Consider the following 17,623-nt stretch of genomic DNA (forward strand, 5'->3'; position numbering starts at 1 on the left):
TCAACACTGTATTTGAAGATCACATTCTCCCATATGCAATCATCCTCGGTGCTGTTTAAAGTATTGGAAATGCAAGATTTCCTGAGAGTGCTGCACAAGTTTTTCTGAGATTTTCATCCACCTACTTATGACATTACTGTAATAATATACTAATAAGTATGAGATAAGCTGGTCTATTAAATGTTTACTATTATGAATATTGGTCTATTCATATTATTGGAATATTAAAATGATGAAATGAAATTATTAACAGAGAAATAAGATATGTGGCATTAGAGTTTGCTAATTATGAAATTTTACATTGAATCTAAGATGCACCCTATTTTCAGAGATACATTCAAGTAAATGTAGTATATATACTTCATTTCATGAAAGAAGAAGATTCGAATAAAATCCTTACAGTTAATCGATAACAGAAATTATAAAGCCAATGAATTAATGGGATAGAATAACTCATTGAAATAATTATAAAAAGGACTAACAATGATCTTCATTTGCTTTATTGTACAAGAGCCTTAGGCTGTATTTATCATTTGCTGAGTTGTTTGCTATACTGACATCAATTGTTTTTTGCAGAAATTATAAATAAATCATCATCAATAGAAGTATCTATATTTTAAAAATAAAATCATCTAAATGGCACTTTTAAATATATTACATACTTTGTATTTACACTTATTATATATTATTTCTATTGTTGGCTGTGAAAAGTTTGGGATTCAAAAGAAAATGAATAATTATATTTAAACTAACAAAACTAATACATCTGAATTAATGAATGTACCTTTAACAGGGGGTGAAGTTTAAACAACAACTGACATTCTTTGACCTGGTAAATGAGCCATCTTCAGATTGAACTGTTGAAACAGGAATGATAATGATAGAAAGAAGATGAGATAGATTTTGATGGAGTAAACAATCATGGGAAGTGGACTATGATGGCAGTAGTTGATGTGAAAAACTACAAAGATATTGCCAGGCAGGGGAAGGAAATTCTTGTCTCTGCTGTTTATATAGGTTATAAATTTGGTTATTGCATATATGTATTATAAATTTCACACTTATCTATGATGCTGGCATGAGAGGGATGAGGTGGTTCTGATGATTTTGGTGCCTGCTGATCTATCTTTGTCCTTACTAATACATCAATAGCAAATATCAACAACATACCTTAACTAAATGTACTGAATTACAGCAATTAATAATTTAGATGAAATTAACACAAAATGTGCTTAAAAATATCAATATATATTCATAAAGCTGAAGGAATTAGATAAAAAAAAAATTTGTTAATGATTTTGGGGTATATGAGTTAAGACCATTGCATATGTATGTAAACAATCTTACAAAGTTTGATGATAAAATGAAAACTATCCACAGTATAGATGACCCTCAAAATAAATAGTTTAGTTGAAGAAAATAACTTATCAGATTATCACAACTGCTTTTGCACTGATACTGTAGTAGTTCTACCTGTTTACAATGTCATTGTAAACAGGTTCAGTAATACAGAAATATCAGCTCAAGAAAGTTCAGGCAGTAAATTATCTCATAACTTACTTTCTAATAATGAAGAACAACAGTAAATAAGTAGCTCAGGGATATATCTTACAAGATATCTTACAATCTTATTTGTTGGCATTAGTATATGTATACACTAATATTGGATAGGTATAAGATATACTCATAGGTATATAGCTACCAAAGAGATATAAGAAAGTAGTTTCTATAATTTTCTAACTTTATGTATAACTTACAGCAAAAATATATGTGTGTTTTGGAATTTTTAATTAATTTCAAATGTTACTTTTAATGAGATCAGAAAGAAAACTTCAGAAGAGAAGTCAGTAGTTTTAATTATCATTTAAAAACAATTTTCCTATGATTCAAACAAAATTATTCACAGATAAGCTAAAGAAAATGCATTTTTCCTAATAACAAAGTAAAACTTTATTTTCAATAGCAGCAACACAACTAATGAAGTTTTTTGTGTTTTTCTCAAAAATACAAAATCATAACAAGTCCCATTTTTATCTCATTGCTTCAAATGTAAACCTAATCGGTGTACTTATGTCATTTATATTAAATGCATTGGTTAAAATTACATTTTTTAAAAAGATTTTCTTTCAATGAAATGAATTAAATTTTGGTGAAAAATACTTCTGTTTTAATATAATAAATTCAAATATAAATGTTTAATGTTTAACTTTTTATCAAAGCAAAAAAAAAAAAACAAAAAAAAAACTAGAAAATGTTCCAAGAAGTTTTCCTAATTAAAATTGATTTTTTTTTATTTATATTGTGATAACTGCAACTAATGTAGTTAATGAATTATTTAGAATAGTGTAAATACTGTAAAAACAGGTAGAATATGTTTACATTTATGACCAAAAAATTCTAGCATTTTCCAAAATCAGTTTCCATAATGAACATTAATAACAACATATTCCCATTCAATATTTAAGGAAATATTTACTTGCTGAATTATTATTAGTAATTTCTCAATCTTTAAAGAATATTTACACACACAAATTCTTCAAACCTGTTAACCGGAGTCGATCTATTTTAGAATTGCAAATGTTTTCACAGCACCTCCTGGGCTCTTACTCCTCACTCCGGTTAACAGGTTTGAAGAATTTATACACTTATTTTACCGGTGTGTAGAGGGATTGTATGAATATTTACACTTCGTATCATTTTGAATTAAATTATTCAACCTTATTCTAATGACTTCAGTATCATATTTTCATAAAAATAATATAAATCATTATTTTATACAGATTTTTGATTTTAAACCAAAATTTTTATAAAAAAAATTGATTCCATGAAAAATTCAGTTACTATTTTTATAGAAAGAATTAACAACACAATACATAAGTATATTTTTATGTAGCTACCTTAGTTGAATCAAATGTTTTTGGTTCAAATGGTTACGAACTTTTGACAACCACAGATATCAAATATCATAAATAAATTTTTTGAATTAACATCCACTTTTGACTGTCAAGATCTCTGCTACATATATCTAAAAATTAATTTTTTAAATAAATTATTTAAAAACAAATTTAATAGTTTAAATTTTTTAATAATCCATTTACTCTCCCTTAATCTTGTAAATACTTACTTTAATATTTCATTACAGATGAAAATAACTTTATGTATAAAATATGATTTTTATATTGTAGAATTTTGTCGGACGGCAATTTTATGAAAATTAACTTGAAGACATAGTCTGTCCGAAATTGGTAACCACCATTTATTCACTTCTTGTATTCCAGAATACGAACATTTTTACGAATACGAACCTGATCTTTCTTTTTTAGGTTGCTTGGCCATCAAGTTTAAAAACATTCCTTTAAAAAACAGAAAAATATCCAATTAAAATTACAAAGTTGGAACTGGCAGATCTTACAGACATCTTCATTTTTCTTTCCAACCTTACCATGGCCAAGCAGCCTAAAAAGAAAGGTCAGGTCGTCACATGTTTGTATTCTGGAACACAAGAAGTGAATAAATGGTAGTTACCAATTTCGGACAGACTATGTCTTCAAGTTAATTTTCATGATTTTTATAGTTAAAATTTTAAAATAACATAAGAAAATACACTTTTCACATAAATAATCAAAATATTATCTCAGTTTTAGAAATATTCAAATATCACAATAAATAAATTTTCAGTTTAAATAGCTAAAATGTAATCTATATATAAGTGAATACTTGTTCAATTTTTTAATTAAAAAATAAATAAAAAGTAAAACTTACTGTTCCTGTTAATTCTAGTATTTTTGTTTTTATTCTAAGTAATTTTTCTCTTTGATATTCATAACTAAAATGCAATAAGATTATAGTAAATGCCATTGCAAATATTTCTTCATAAAAATTTTCAAAAACTTACCTTGCTTCTCTTATTAAATTAATCCAATTATCACAGTGCTTCTGTGTAATGCAACTAAAATAATGACGTTTATCTAATTCATCTGCAAATGCTATAATAAAAATAATTAAATGTAAAAATAAATATTTAGATTTTATTAATTCCAATATACTTTAAAATATTTTTTAAACTACAACAGAAGCTTATTAATATGGCACCTTATATAATATAATATATACAATTTTAATTTATTTTAGTTTAAATTACCAGAGTGATATTTTACATCTGATATTTTTAAATTAAAAAAAAAGTCTTTTTAATTTTAATCTTTATCAGATTAAAACTTTTAAATAAGAGATATTTTAAGCTTATCACTGACTAATTGTTATTATTATTATACCATTATTATAATAATAATTAAATTTTGAAGTTTCAAAGATATCTATGATTGAAACAACTATCTTCAGTTTATTTCTTACTTCAGGGCTACCTGTTTATTATTTTTTAAAACTTCTATTATCCCAGGGAATTTTACTATTATTTATGTTTGTATAACAAGACAAAAATTATGATTATTCTATATAAAAAAGAAACAGTTTGTTAATGTGATTAACAAATGCATATTAATATATTACCAAATGCAATAGATTTTATAAGAAATAAGATCTGTTTTAAAACAGTAGTTTTTGCTTTTTTATACATTTTCAATCTTTGATAACCTATTCCTAGTGTCCCATTTGGACATCTGTAATTCCTTCTCTATTTGATAAAAATAATAAACTATTTAAAATAAAGTGTATCTTTCCATAAATTCTCTCAAACTTCCTCACACAAAAAATGCTAAAATTGCAAATAAAATATAGGTTTTCTTTTTTAAAGTTATTTAAATTACATTTTAATGTATGATTGTTTTAGTAATTTACTGCACCAAATGAAACTAGAGTTCAGAACCATATAATACTGTTATGATTTTTAATCATTTTAATTATAATAGTATTCACAAACAACTATATTTTCATAATTATTTTTTAAATTTTATAACTGAAGGAAACTTTACTTGGTTTACTTGAAATTCAAATTTTTATATAAATATGATAATGTTAATATATTTTATAATTATTTGATAATTTTAATTTATATTATTATTACTTGTATTTTTTAATCAGTTTTTATTTTGTAGTATTATATATTGTAATTAACTGAAAGAAATGATTACATGTCATTTATACTGTTATCTATAAGAAATGAATATATTTTGTATGTATTGATAAAAGAATATTTAATGCCAAACAATCAGTTACATTTTCTCTTACAATGTAAACATTGGGTTGTTGATATTAAAAATATCAATGCAATTAAATTTTCAATTAATTTTATATACTATAATAGTTTCTTAATAATAATGAATTGTGGGGGCGTATCTGTCTCTTGACGCTGCTGGTGAAATTTTTTCTCACTTCATCGGTGATGATTTTTTAAATTAAATAATTGATTTAATCAACTTTGACTTTAAAAGAAACTAATAATTATAGGACTATAATATTAACAAAAAGTTTAGTATTCATAGCAATGCAACGTTCTCCAGTTAAACGTGGAAGACCACCGCTCACCAGAACCAAATCAGCAGGTAAACGTAATGACGATATTGCAACAAGTTCCCAATTAATTACTGATTATAAATTACAACTGGATAAAAATTTATAAGACACTAATATGGAAGCTAAGAAAATTAATGAAATATCAGACCAACGCAATACTCAAGATGATTCAGGTGAGCCAAATGTATTTGATTCTTTACCAAATAATCCGGATGAGCTATTGGACACTTCATCTGCCATTCTATGGAATAAGATATCTAATTTAATAAAAACATCTAATGATAAGCTATTTAAGCAAATAAAAGATTTTAAGGAAGAAACTTAATGCATGAGAATTTAAACGAAGTTAAGGAAAAACAAGTAGAATTGGAGGAACAAATAGCGAATTTACGACAACAAATAAACACTATGCAAAATGAGAAGGATCTTACACAATTTAGATTAGATTCTTTAGTTAATGATAATAATCGTAGTAATATTATAATATATAATTATCCTAATTCGAAATCTGTTTCTAAAGAAGAAATCCATAATTTCATTACTTCCTTATTGGAAATTTGTGATTTAACTCAAGAGGACATTATAGATGTGATTCAGTTAACAAAACCACCAAAAACTACTACTAAAATAATTTTTAAAAATAGTCAACTCCGTAATCGAATGTTTTCTGCTTTTATTCAGAAAAAAATGCAAAACCAGTTAGAAGATTGGAGAGATTCTCAAATATCCCCAGATCTTAATAAAAATACAAGAATAAGACGAAAAAATTTACTTCCAGTGTTACATGAAATACGGAAACAAAATGCACAGGCTAAACTACATAATGATATCTTACTATCAGGATCTGAGAAAATTACTTATAATATTAACTTGAAAAGTTTGGTATATGTTGATACTTTTTTACCTTACCGTAAAACGATAGTTTTGGGAAGTTGATATAATACAAATCAAAGGCAAACCCAAAGTACGAATAAATCTAATAAAAATTCCTCTTTTGATATATTAAATTGGAATTGTCAAGGTCTAAAAAATAAAACTTCAGTTATTAATTCTTTGTATACTAGATATGATCCGGCTATTATTGGTATAACGGAAACTTGGATAACAACGGAAAAATTTTATACTACAAATTTCTTGAAAAAATTTTTAATTGAATCCTCAATTGCAAGTAAACCAGTTGGGCCCAGAAGACCAAGGGGCGGCTTATGTTTATTGCTGGAAAGGGAATACTGTAAAATAATTCAAGTTAAAAAATCAAGGAACTATATATTACTTCTCATCACAATAATTGGAAACAAAGAATTAAATAAGAATAACCAAATAATGATGATATTATTAACTTATATTCCTCCTGGGGATGTAAATACTTTAAATGAAATATTTAAAGTTATAGAATCATGGTTCTATATAACTCCATATATTATTATATTGGGCGATTTGAATTCTCGCATTGGTGAGGAAATGGATTCCAAATATAAGGGACCAAATCATTTAATTAGTAATAGTCGAGTATCAAAAGATAAACAGGTTAATAATTTGGGGAGCAAGCTGTTAAACTTCATAAAAGAAAATAAACTCTATATATTGAATGGTTGTATTAAAACCAATTCTCCTGCGGAATATACTTGTTTAACTCATTTGGGGAAATCAACAATTGATTTTACAATATGTTCTGAACTACTTCTGGATTATTGTACGAACTTTACGATAACATTAATGGATATATCAGATCATTTCCCCACAATAACTAAATTTCAAATATCTTCAACAAAAGGAACTAATAAGCAAGGTATAAATAGTCCAAAGATAAAATATAAATTTTCAAAATATTGGAGGGAGATTGACAATCGACTTAAAGCAATTCCAGAAGTAACAAGTACTAATAGTGGAAAAATATATAATTTAATAATAACTATATTAAACGAATACAAATGTATAAACAAAAATACTAGAGCTAAGCAAGGATGGTTTGATTCAGATTGTTATAAAATGAAATTAACAAAACAAGCAGCATTGAAAAAATTCAGGAAAAACTCAACAGTATTTAATCTTAACAGTTATAAAAAAACTAAACGAATGTATAATAATCTTCTTAAAACTAAAAAATTAAATTATTTTCGGAAAATAGAACAAAACTTAATTAAAAATAACAATAATGGTAGCATATTCTGGAACACAATATGAAGATTTTGGTCTAAATCAAACTTAAATGGAAACACTGCTAAAATAGATTTTAATACCTGGAAACAATTCTATAATAGATTTCCACAAATTAATATGGAAATACCGCTAAACACAAACACAGAAATCTATAATGATATCCTGGATTCTGACTTTACAATAACTGAGTTAGAGGACGTTATCAGTAAATCAAAAAGTAAAACAACACCAGGATGCGATAATATTCCTATTGATTTCTTAAAAATATTATCAACTAGCTCTAGAATAATAATATTAAATCTGTTTAATAGTATGTACAAATCTGTGTATTTTCCTGAATCCTGGAATTCAGCCATGATAACAATGATATACAAAAAGGGTGATCCGTTTTCCCCTAGCAACAATAGACCAATAGCATTACTACCAGTAATAAGATAATGTTTTACCTCACTTCTTGCAAATAAATTTAAGCTATGGACTAGAACAATGGGACTGGAAGCGGAATTTCAATATGCATTTACTACTAATAAAGGAACCGAATCTGCAATCTTTACCTTATTAATGATAATTCAACTATATCTTTTAAAAAAACATAGGAAAATATATGCTGCTTTTATTGACATCCAAAAAGCATTTGATTCAATATATGTGCCTTTATTGATACATAATCTCAAATCCAGTGGCGCAAGTACTCGATTTACTTCAGTAATTTCAAAACTGTATCTGGATTATACTATCAGGATAAAACAAGGTAACAATATCTTTCAAAATTTACATTTATTTCGTGGAGTTCTCCAAGGTGATCCTTTATCCCCATATCTATTTAACTTTTATCTTATTGGTATTGATCGTTTATTTACTGAACCAACCGATGGAATTACAATAGGAAACAGAACTTATCATTATATTCTTTTTGCGGACGACCTTGTGCTCCTGGCGCCAACAAAAATTTCACTACAAAGGAAAATAAATCAACTTAATAAATTTCTACAATCATTATATTTAACAATAAATTCTTCTAAAACGAAAATAATCATATTTCGCAACAACTGTAAGATATCTGAAAATAACACTAAAATATACCATGAAAATATCCTTCTACAAACGGTAAACGAAATAGATTATTTGGGAGTTAGGTTTGAGTGGAATTTATCCTTTAAGGCACATTTTAACAAAATAAAAATAAAAGCAAAACAAGCCATTGATAATTTGTTATTTCTATGTTCTAGGTTAAGAACTACTAACTTGAAAATTCATATTAAACTATTTAATTCAACAATTGTGCCAATAATTTATTATGCAAGCCCAATATGGAGTTTAGATTATATATACAAATTAGAAATTCTTCACGTTTATTATTTACGCAAACTATTTCAACTGGAAAGAACAATTCCAGGTTACGCTCTGAGACATGAAGTAAATAGAATTTGGTTTTTTCCTTTTGTTTTAAAACGTATAATTAAATTTTACTACAGAATTAAATTTAAAAATGATAATACAATAACATATCTTCATCATCAAAATATTACTCATAGTAAAGATCAAAAATGCAAACAACTATGGCAATATAAATTAAATCAAATGTTAAATAGTTTTGGTATATCAATATTATTGTTCAACGATAATATTAATGACTGGAAAGTTGGCTACTCTCTCTTGATAGATTCTGCAATTTCACAAGCAATAAAAAGAGATCAAGATTCATTATACCAAAGCAGTTATCACTCATGGTATATTAAATTATTGCAAATTCCATCCTCGCAACTCTATATGCTTCAACCAATAAATTTTAGCGTGAAGCGTCTAATAATTCAACTCCGCTTAAATAAATATTCTGTGTTTATTGATGGTAAATATATTGATCTAACAAGAAATCACTGTCCTTTATGCAAATCTGAAGAATTTTCACTACTCCACTTAATTCAAAGCTGTAAAGAACTTTTAAAACTACGTAACTATTATAAAATAAACCAAATATGTCAGACTAATTCAGAACTGGAATTTAAATCAAATCTGAAAAATCTTAATAAAACGGATTTATATAAAATTTACAATTATTTTGTAAAAGTTTCAGAACGATACTATTTGTCAAATCAAAATTAATGTTAATACAACCATCCGTTGTCGTGGGAAAATAGATGAATTACCACATTTGTAAATATAATTGATGTTTAAACAAAATAAGAACTAACTTGTAGTTTATAACTTTAATTTTAAATTTATTATCTCTTGTTCTATTCCTTTAAATAATTTGTAAAATTCCCCCTAAACAGAGAAATTGTTCTCTATTGTTAATACGAACTAATACTGTATTAAACTATATGATGTATATATGTGAATAATAAAGTATTGATTGATTGATTGATAATAATGAATTGTTAACTTAATTTTTTGTCATTATCTATGCTTTAGTTGCATTCCTGGTGCAAGTATATAAACAAGAATTCATGCAATATAGAAATACACTAAAATTCCAGATGCATTCTTTAAATGCATAATTACCAACTTAAACAATTTTTCAACTAATGTCAATTATGTAAAATTTTTTAACTTTTCTGACATAAATAAGGTAAAGTGAAACAGAATTTGTAATGAAACTGTGTACTATATTAAAATATTTCTTTCAAAATTCAATTGAAAATTATAAATATTTGTATAGCAGAAATGTAAATAAAGTACAGTGTCATTCACTGTGATTAGTCATTAACTTTATACACACTTCTTTTTTAAAATCCTGATTAAACATAAAGTGTATTAATTTTAATTTTTACATGTAATAAGATTTATTTAATGTTATTTTATATTAAAAAATCAGCTATTATTATTTTAAAATCATTCAAAATAAGATCATATAAATTATGATTTTATGCAAACTAGTTTCAATATAATATTCATACAAATCTAATTCCTATTCAAAAGTTCATTTTATTGTCATCAATCTTTTAACTTAAATACAAGTGTTAATGAACTAGTTTGATTATCAAAATTACAATATAGTAAAACTTCTCTAACTCAAATGTCTATAACTTGAATATTTCTTTTAATTTGAAAAAAACAAAGCACTTGGTAGGTGTCAATGGAATAGCATAGGGATTTAACATCTCCAACTTGGAGAAAATTTAAGTCTTAACTTAAATTTTCTCCAAGTTGAAGTTTTCCATGGTCCTATAACACCGATTTATGTTACTTTCAACTTCCCCGACTCAAATTTTAATATTTATTCTATCCAAAGAGATCCTAATTATCAGATTTTCATGAAATTTTCAGACAGTTAGTTGTATCTACTCTCCAACACCAATTTTCAGACAATATTCCAGTCAAAAGCAACAAGTCTTCTTGCTTTATCTCAACAAGATGTACCTGCAGAACTGTTCAATTCCATTAGTTACATTGAACATTTTGCTGAAAGATGTACATTGATATTTGTATGATTATTTGTAATATAAAGTTTTAGTTAAAATTTGTAACTAAGTTATTTTGAGTCTCTAATCATGTAACAAAATTTAGCTTTTCGTCTGTTTTAATTTTGGATTATTTAATTTCTCTTTCAATCCTGTTTTACATGTAAAAGCTATTGAAAACAAAAATGTTTTCATTATGTTCACAATGAAAACATTTTTGTTGTCATTTTAAAAACTTTAAAGTTCATTTATATACTCACTGATAGAAAATGCAAAAGGAAGATCTGAATAAGGTTCATGCTGAACTCTACAGTTTTCTACAACCAAAACACCAACAGGCTAAAAAACATTTAAAAAATACATTTACAAAATAATGTTATTAATTACGCTGTTATGACTAATAAAATACAAAGTTTAAAGTGAATTTTAAAAAGTAAAACTATAACAAATTTTAAAATATAAGAACTGTAAATATTTATTTTTAATATGTTTATTCACTTTAACTACCATATCAAATATAATATCAAGATTTTTATTCTAACTTTTAATACAGAAATTCATCAACTGGAAATGGTGAATTCTTTTTAAATTAAATTATTTGCAATGATGATAAATATAAATATTTAAGTTAACTTTATCAAAATATTACCTTGATTTATAAATGTAAATGATGAATTCTTTCTAAATATGTATTTAAATTTAAAAAAAATATCTAACTCTAATATAAAATATTATAATCTGTTTAAAGCAATTTAAAATTACACTATTTGATTTGTAAGAATCATATTGGAAAGAAATAAATAATGTTGAATAATGTCAAACAATTATTACACATTGTTTCTTCATATAAAATTTGCCATTTTAAGAAATGCCCTTCCATTTCTTGAAGCACTAGCACATCATGTAATAGACATTTGTTTCAGTCTGTCTAGTTTTTCTGGTCACTTCTTGAAATGCTAACCTGGTTTCTGCAAATGTCAAAATGGATGTATATTTCAGCATTTTATGTAATGTCTAACAATATATCACCAGACATTAAAACAATTAGTACAATTAGTAGTAAAGAGAGTAAAACAATTAGTTGAATGCTTCCAAACTTTTTAATGTTGTAACTTTTTGAATGTGAATTACTGGACAAAAATATACCTTTTCAATAAAAATAAATCAATTATAGTTAAACAATTTTTGTATATAATTATTTTTCTAAATGTAATAATACGGCAAAATTGTATATTTTACATTTTGAATTTAATAATATTTAATGGCTATAAAATATAAATGAAATAAAAATAGGGGAACTTAAAATTACTAATTTTTTTGGGTATATTACTAGATTATAATATTTTACAACAAAAAAAAAAAAAAAAATGAAAATCAATGTTATATGATAAATAAATTACTCAAAAATCAAACTGCATACTTGTTTTTATTCTGTTTTTGTTTATAATAATTGCTGGCTTGAGAATTTTTTATCTTATTTTATCAAATAAAATGGTAATAGTAACAATGCAGCATTATTTCATCTTCTGTTAGTAGCTCTTTGCCTTGCCATAAACAAGCTACACAGATTGAATGTTGGAAATGCAACTGCTAGATGGATGAGGCAGTTAAGGCATTAGCCCACCACTCTGAAAGACCTAGGATCAAATCTGAGCATGCAACTCCCTACAAGTTTTTCATAGAGTCTCTCTCGGATATATTGGGGTCCTGTCTCTTAACTTCCAGTCACCCCACCATGGGCCTGAAGTATAGAAGAAACTGGGTATAAAAAAAAGGTCCACAGGGTAGAGAGAGATTAAATAAAAAAGAACTTAAAATGAGTAAAAATGACCATCAAGGACACGCATTCATGTATGGAATCTGTATGTTACAATATATAGAAGTGTGAAAACATTCAGCTGTTTTGTTTTACATTATGTGCTAATAAGCTGTTAGACATTAATGAAATTCCTAGTTTTGTTAAACAGATGCTGAAATATACATCTGTTCCAACACCTGCAGAAACTAGGTTAATATTTTAAAAAGTGACCTGAAAAACTAGACAGATTCTGAAACAAATGTTTATTACAAGATATACTAGTGTTTCAAGAAATGGCAAGTTTCAGCATGTGGCTACAAACATACGTTTGTAGTCACATGCTGAAATTTGCCATTTCTTGAATTTCTTATTCTATATAATTCATTCATACATACTGTACAAATAATACATGATATACAATAAATATAATTAAAAAATTGCATCTTACATATTATAGATTAATATGATTAGAAAAATATTTTCATATATATTATATACCTACCTCTTTTTCATAAACTGCTCCATACTCATTCAATCGAAAGTAAAATAATAGATTGCCCCTTAATTTAAACCACCTTTCCTTATATGCTTTAAAAAGAAAGTAAAAAATTATAAGAAATTTTTTAATGACTAAATTTTTTTAAATGAATTTCACTACAGTAGCATTTATTTTAAATAATTTTCAAAAATTAATTTACTATAATATTTGAGATGTGTTCTACAATTATCTCAATTATTATTATAATATTCAGTTCATATATATATATATATATATTTTAACTTTTAGTCTTGATCTGTTGTTATTCCAGAATATTATTATTAATTTTGAAGCAACCAACATCTAATTCATATATCTAAATTAGAATGTTTTTTAAGTTTCTAAAAAATATTTTCTTTTTTTATTTTTACTTCTCTTTCTTCAAATATAAAAAAATTACTCATACATCACATTCTTAAAAAATTATTGTAACAAATTTAAAACTTAAGTCCCAAGAATTAGAGGAGAATAGGATATTGGTGCTACCTTCGGTAATACTATCTGCCTCAGCAACTAGTTTGCTATGTGCATCAGAAATCTGGTAACATTCCCAGTATGTAGCAGTTACAGTTGTAAACACATACAGTTGAAACCATTATGCTGTTCTTCCATGTGCTCTCAGACTGTTATTTTTGAGTGCTGATGCCAAAATGATGTAATTTTTCCATATTCAAAAAATTGAGATAAATGGACTTAACAATTTCTTTTGATTTTATCATAAAATTACATTTATTAATGCATACATTGACATACATAATGGACTACTTCACACGTTCTTTTCTCGAATCTTAAAATTGTGATATTATGCTGGTATAATGGTGCCGCGGCTATCAGAATTACCCCAAGTGCATTCATTTTGATTTTTATTATATATAAGTGTTATAAATTCTTTCCAGATGATATCTGCAAAAGTTTTCACTGGAAACTTTAACGTGACTCTGACTGATATTTCTCTCTTGCCAGTAGCCATTTCAAATAACAATAATTGCAATGTGCAACAGTTGACTGTTTTGACTGAAACCTGAATAAATTTTGAAAAACTTGGATACTTTTCTAAAATTTACTGCAACTGTAGATAATTCTATACTGTAGATTATGATGGAATTACTCACGACACATGGTGCAATAGCATTAACATCAACAGCACATTCAGAAATTATAAACATATCTGTAATTTTTGAGTTATTTTTAAACAAATTCTTCAGTATGTTGTTGCTGTAGTTGCATCCATAAAAGCATAACTATTTTATTTTATTGTGTAAAACTCAAGATTGTTATATTCTGTCTCAACTAAGCTAATACAGGTATACCTCAGGTTACATCATTTTGAGTTAAGTCCTTCTCGATTATACGTCGTTTGTCAAAAAAATATATGGAAAAATAAGAATCAAGTTTAAGTCATTTTATTTGACTTTAGGTCTGTCTGCCACAATACTGAAGTCATAATATCACTAGAAAAGCATTAAAAGCACATAAAATCATGTTACTGTACAATAAATAAGAATAAAAGTATATAAAATCATATTAAAATACATAAATTTACAGTAAATGTTAATATCGTACACCATAAATTCTAGAGAACGAAATATGAAAACATCTGTGACTCTGTGTTGCCGTCTTATTTAGTGGTCTTTATTGGTAAATTTTACATAAATTAGTTTATTTTCTACTATTGCAAAATAATTTTAATAACTGTATTTGTTATTTAATCTTACAAAATCATTTTATTTTATAATGTCTTAGAGCAAACCACATTCACAAATAAAGAGTCCGTAATGTACTGTAAACATTGCCAAATTGTAAACATGTACATATACAAGTATGTACATACATGTATTCATAAATTTAGATTACTTTTTTCTCTACTATATTAAAAACTAAAATTTTTGTTTGTAAGCTTAAAATAATTTTTATTAACCATCTATTATTAAAAATGCATTTATAAATAAAATACAGAACTGGGAATGGTTATTTGTGGTTTAGCCTAGTGACAAGTAAATTTGACTTAAGTCGCCTTTCCTGGAACAAATTACCGACGTAAGGTGAGGTATACCTGTACTATAGTGTAGACATAGACAACATGACATCACAAAAATCATCATGATAGGTGAACTACCAAAGAATGCCAATACACTTACAATATAGCTCTATCAAAAAATTAGTTTACAGAAGTCCTTACGTTATGAAATTATTTGAGAAATATCATGGTGATTTTTATGATGTCATGCTGTCTAGATCACTATCAGCTTAGTTGAGACAGAATACAAAATGTTTCTATTTGATGCTCTTTAAATTTTCATACACCATTAAAACTTTTTTAACTTATCAGTAGCAAAGTCATCATCAAGTAAATAGAAATAAACACTTCTTATTTTTAAAATCAAACAATACAATTTTGGTATTAATTCTTAAGCTTTTGTGTCCTCATTATACAATTTTAATATTTAAATGTCTACTAGGACAGATCGTATTACTAGGATTTATTATACCGGTGTCCAAGTCCTGCAAAATGAGGAAACATATCCAGAAAAAAGGGAAAATCTTTATTGTTTGCCTGTTTCACCTGTACATACTTTACACACTTTGTTTGTGTTTTGGACCATTCAGTCCCTCATCAGCAGGTTTACAGTCACCATATTCTAAAACAAGATTTAAAAAATGGATTACAATAATGCTATAATAACTCATTTTTTAAATCTTGTTTTAGAACATGGTGGCTGTAAACTTGCTGATGAGGGACCGAATGGTTCGAAACACAAAGTGTGTACAGGTGAAACAGGCAAACAATAAAGATTTTCCCTTTTTTCTGGATATGTTTCCTCATTTTGCAAAACTTGGACACCAGTATAATAAGTCCTAATAATACAATCTGTCCTAGTAAACATTTAAATAAGAATAATAATAATAATAATAATAAAAAAACACAATTTTGGATTTGAATATTAAGCTGAATAAATAACAGAAACAGCAGAAGGCTTTTATGTACAGTTTCATTTGAAATGTAAATAAAAGCAAATGCTTACTATAAAAATATTTTAAAATATTAAATTTTAAAATGGAATAAATTTAACAACTAAACAAAAAGTGAGTTAAATTTTTAATGAATTTTCTTATTTTCACATTTGAAAGATCATATTTATTTTAAGTACTTTCTTTAATTTATCAGATAAATAATTTGATGAAAATTGATAAAATTAATTCTAATAAACATCCATAAAAATTTAAAACTTAATTTACACATAGATAATGGCAAGTAAGCAGATTTACTGAATTAATTTAATAAACTGTGTTAACTGACTCAGTAAGTTATCTTGCTCAGTTTTATCTATGCAACTTCTAATATCATCTATATTTGTCTTTGTGTAGCTAACCAAATACCAGTTGTTCAACTATGTTTTACATCATCATTTTTGGTTTAAATTGTTTCCAAAAAATACTTTGTACATCTATTTTCAAAATGGCATTATCAACAACCTATTAGTTTCTTTGATCAAAATGCTAAAAGACCTGATGAATTGTTTCTCTTTCGGTAACAAAACTAGAAAATAAAAGGGGGTTAGATACTCTTCCGTTTCATTATCCATAAACAGCACGACACTGCTTGTAACCATTGCAAGCACTACACAATACGAGAGCAAATGTTTTCTACAAAATGTGCTTGCTCATCCTCTCACAGTTGACACATTTGAGGCCCTCAATGAACGTGCGACCCACCAGTCAAGTCAACAACTGATGACATTACCCTATATATATATATACAGGGTGTACCAGTACAGCAGTTACAAACTTTCAGGAGAGATAGAGTACACCTAGATGATGGGAAATCACATAGCAATGCATGGTCGGAAACGCTTTCCTGGCACGGTAGTGACGACACAAAACACAAGAAAGGAAGGACACGAACAGGGTGAGAAAACATGTTTATTATTCTTAGTACAACAAAAATCAAAGAAGGTGTTCGAAATTACGACTCCGGGCCGTGATGCAGGCCTCACGTCTCCAGCACATTGAAGATCTAACGTTGTCGAAAATACCGGGCGTGTCCTGGACTTCCCCAGCAGCTGCCACGACGCATGCAACAAGTTCCGCAGCACTGTTAACGGGAGTTTTGTACACCAGTACCTTGACGTACCCCCAGAGGAAATAGTTAAGGCAAGTGAGGTCTGGCGATCGAGCGGGCCAATGCACCGAACAACCCCGCCCAATCACTATTGTGTCCTGCCATTGTGTCGTCCCTACTGTGCCAGGAAAGCA

The 17,623-nt window shown here is 26.7% G+C and overlaps 1 protein-coding gene across 2 annotated transcripts in view; it reads right to left on the reverse strand.

Moving 5' to 3' along the window:
- Positions 1 to 17,623, reverse strand: part of LOC136968280 (pleckstrin homology domain-containing family J member 1-like) — a 32,575-nt gene that overhangs the window by 13,763 nt on the left and 1,189 nt on the right. For both annotated transcript variants that reach the window (XM_067262269.1, XM_067262268.1), the window contains exons 3-6: positions 13,334 to 13,419; positions 11,294 to 11,372; positions 3,896 to 3,986; positions 3,763 to 3,826 (exon numbers count right to left, since the gene is read on the reverse strand). In XM_067262269.1, the coding sequence (XP_067118370.1) occupies positions 3,763 to 3,826; positions 3,896 to 3,986; positions 11,294 to 11,372; positions 13,334 to 13,419 (320 nt within the window). The remainder of the gene's footprint in view (positions 1 to 3,762; positions 3,827 to 3,895; positions 3,987 to 11,293; positions 11,373 to 13,333; positions 13,420 to 17,623) is intronic.

The sequence above is a fragment of the Centruroides vittatus genome, unplaced genomic scaffold, assembly GCF_030686945.1.
Source record: "Centruroides vittatus isolate TY-2023 unplaced genomic scaffold, ASM3068694v2 contig_1427, whole genome shotgun sequence".
Taxonomy (NCBI): domain Eukaryota; kingdom Metazoa; phylum Arthropoda; class Arachnida; order Scorpiones; family Buthidae; genus Centruroides; species Centruroides vittatus.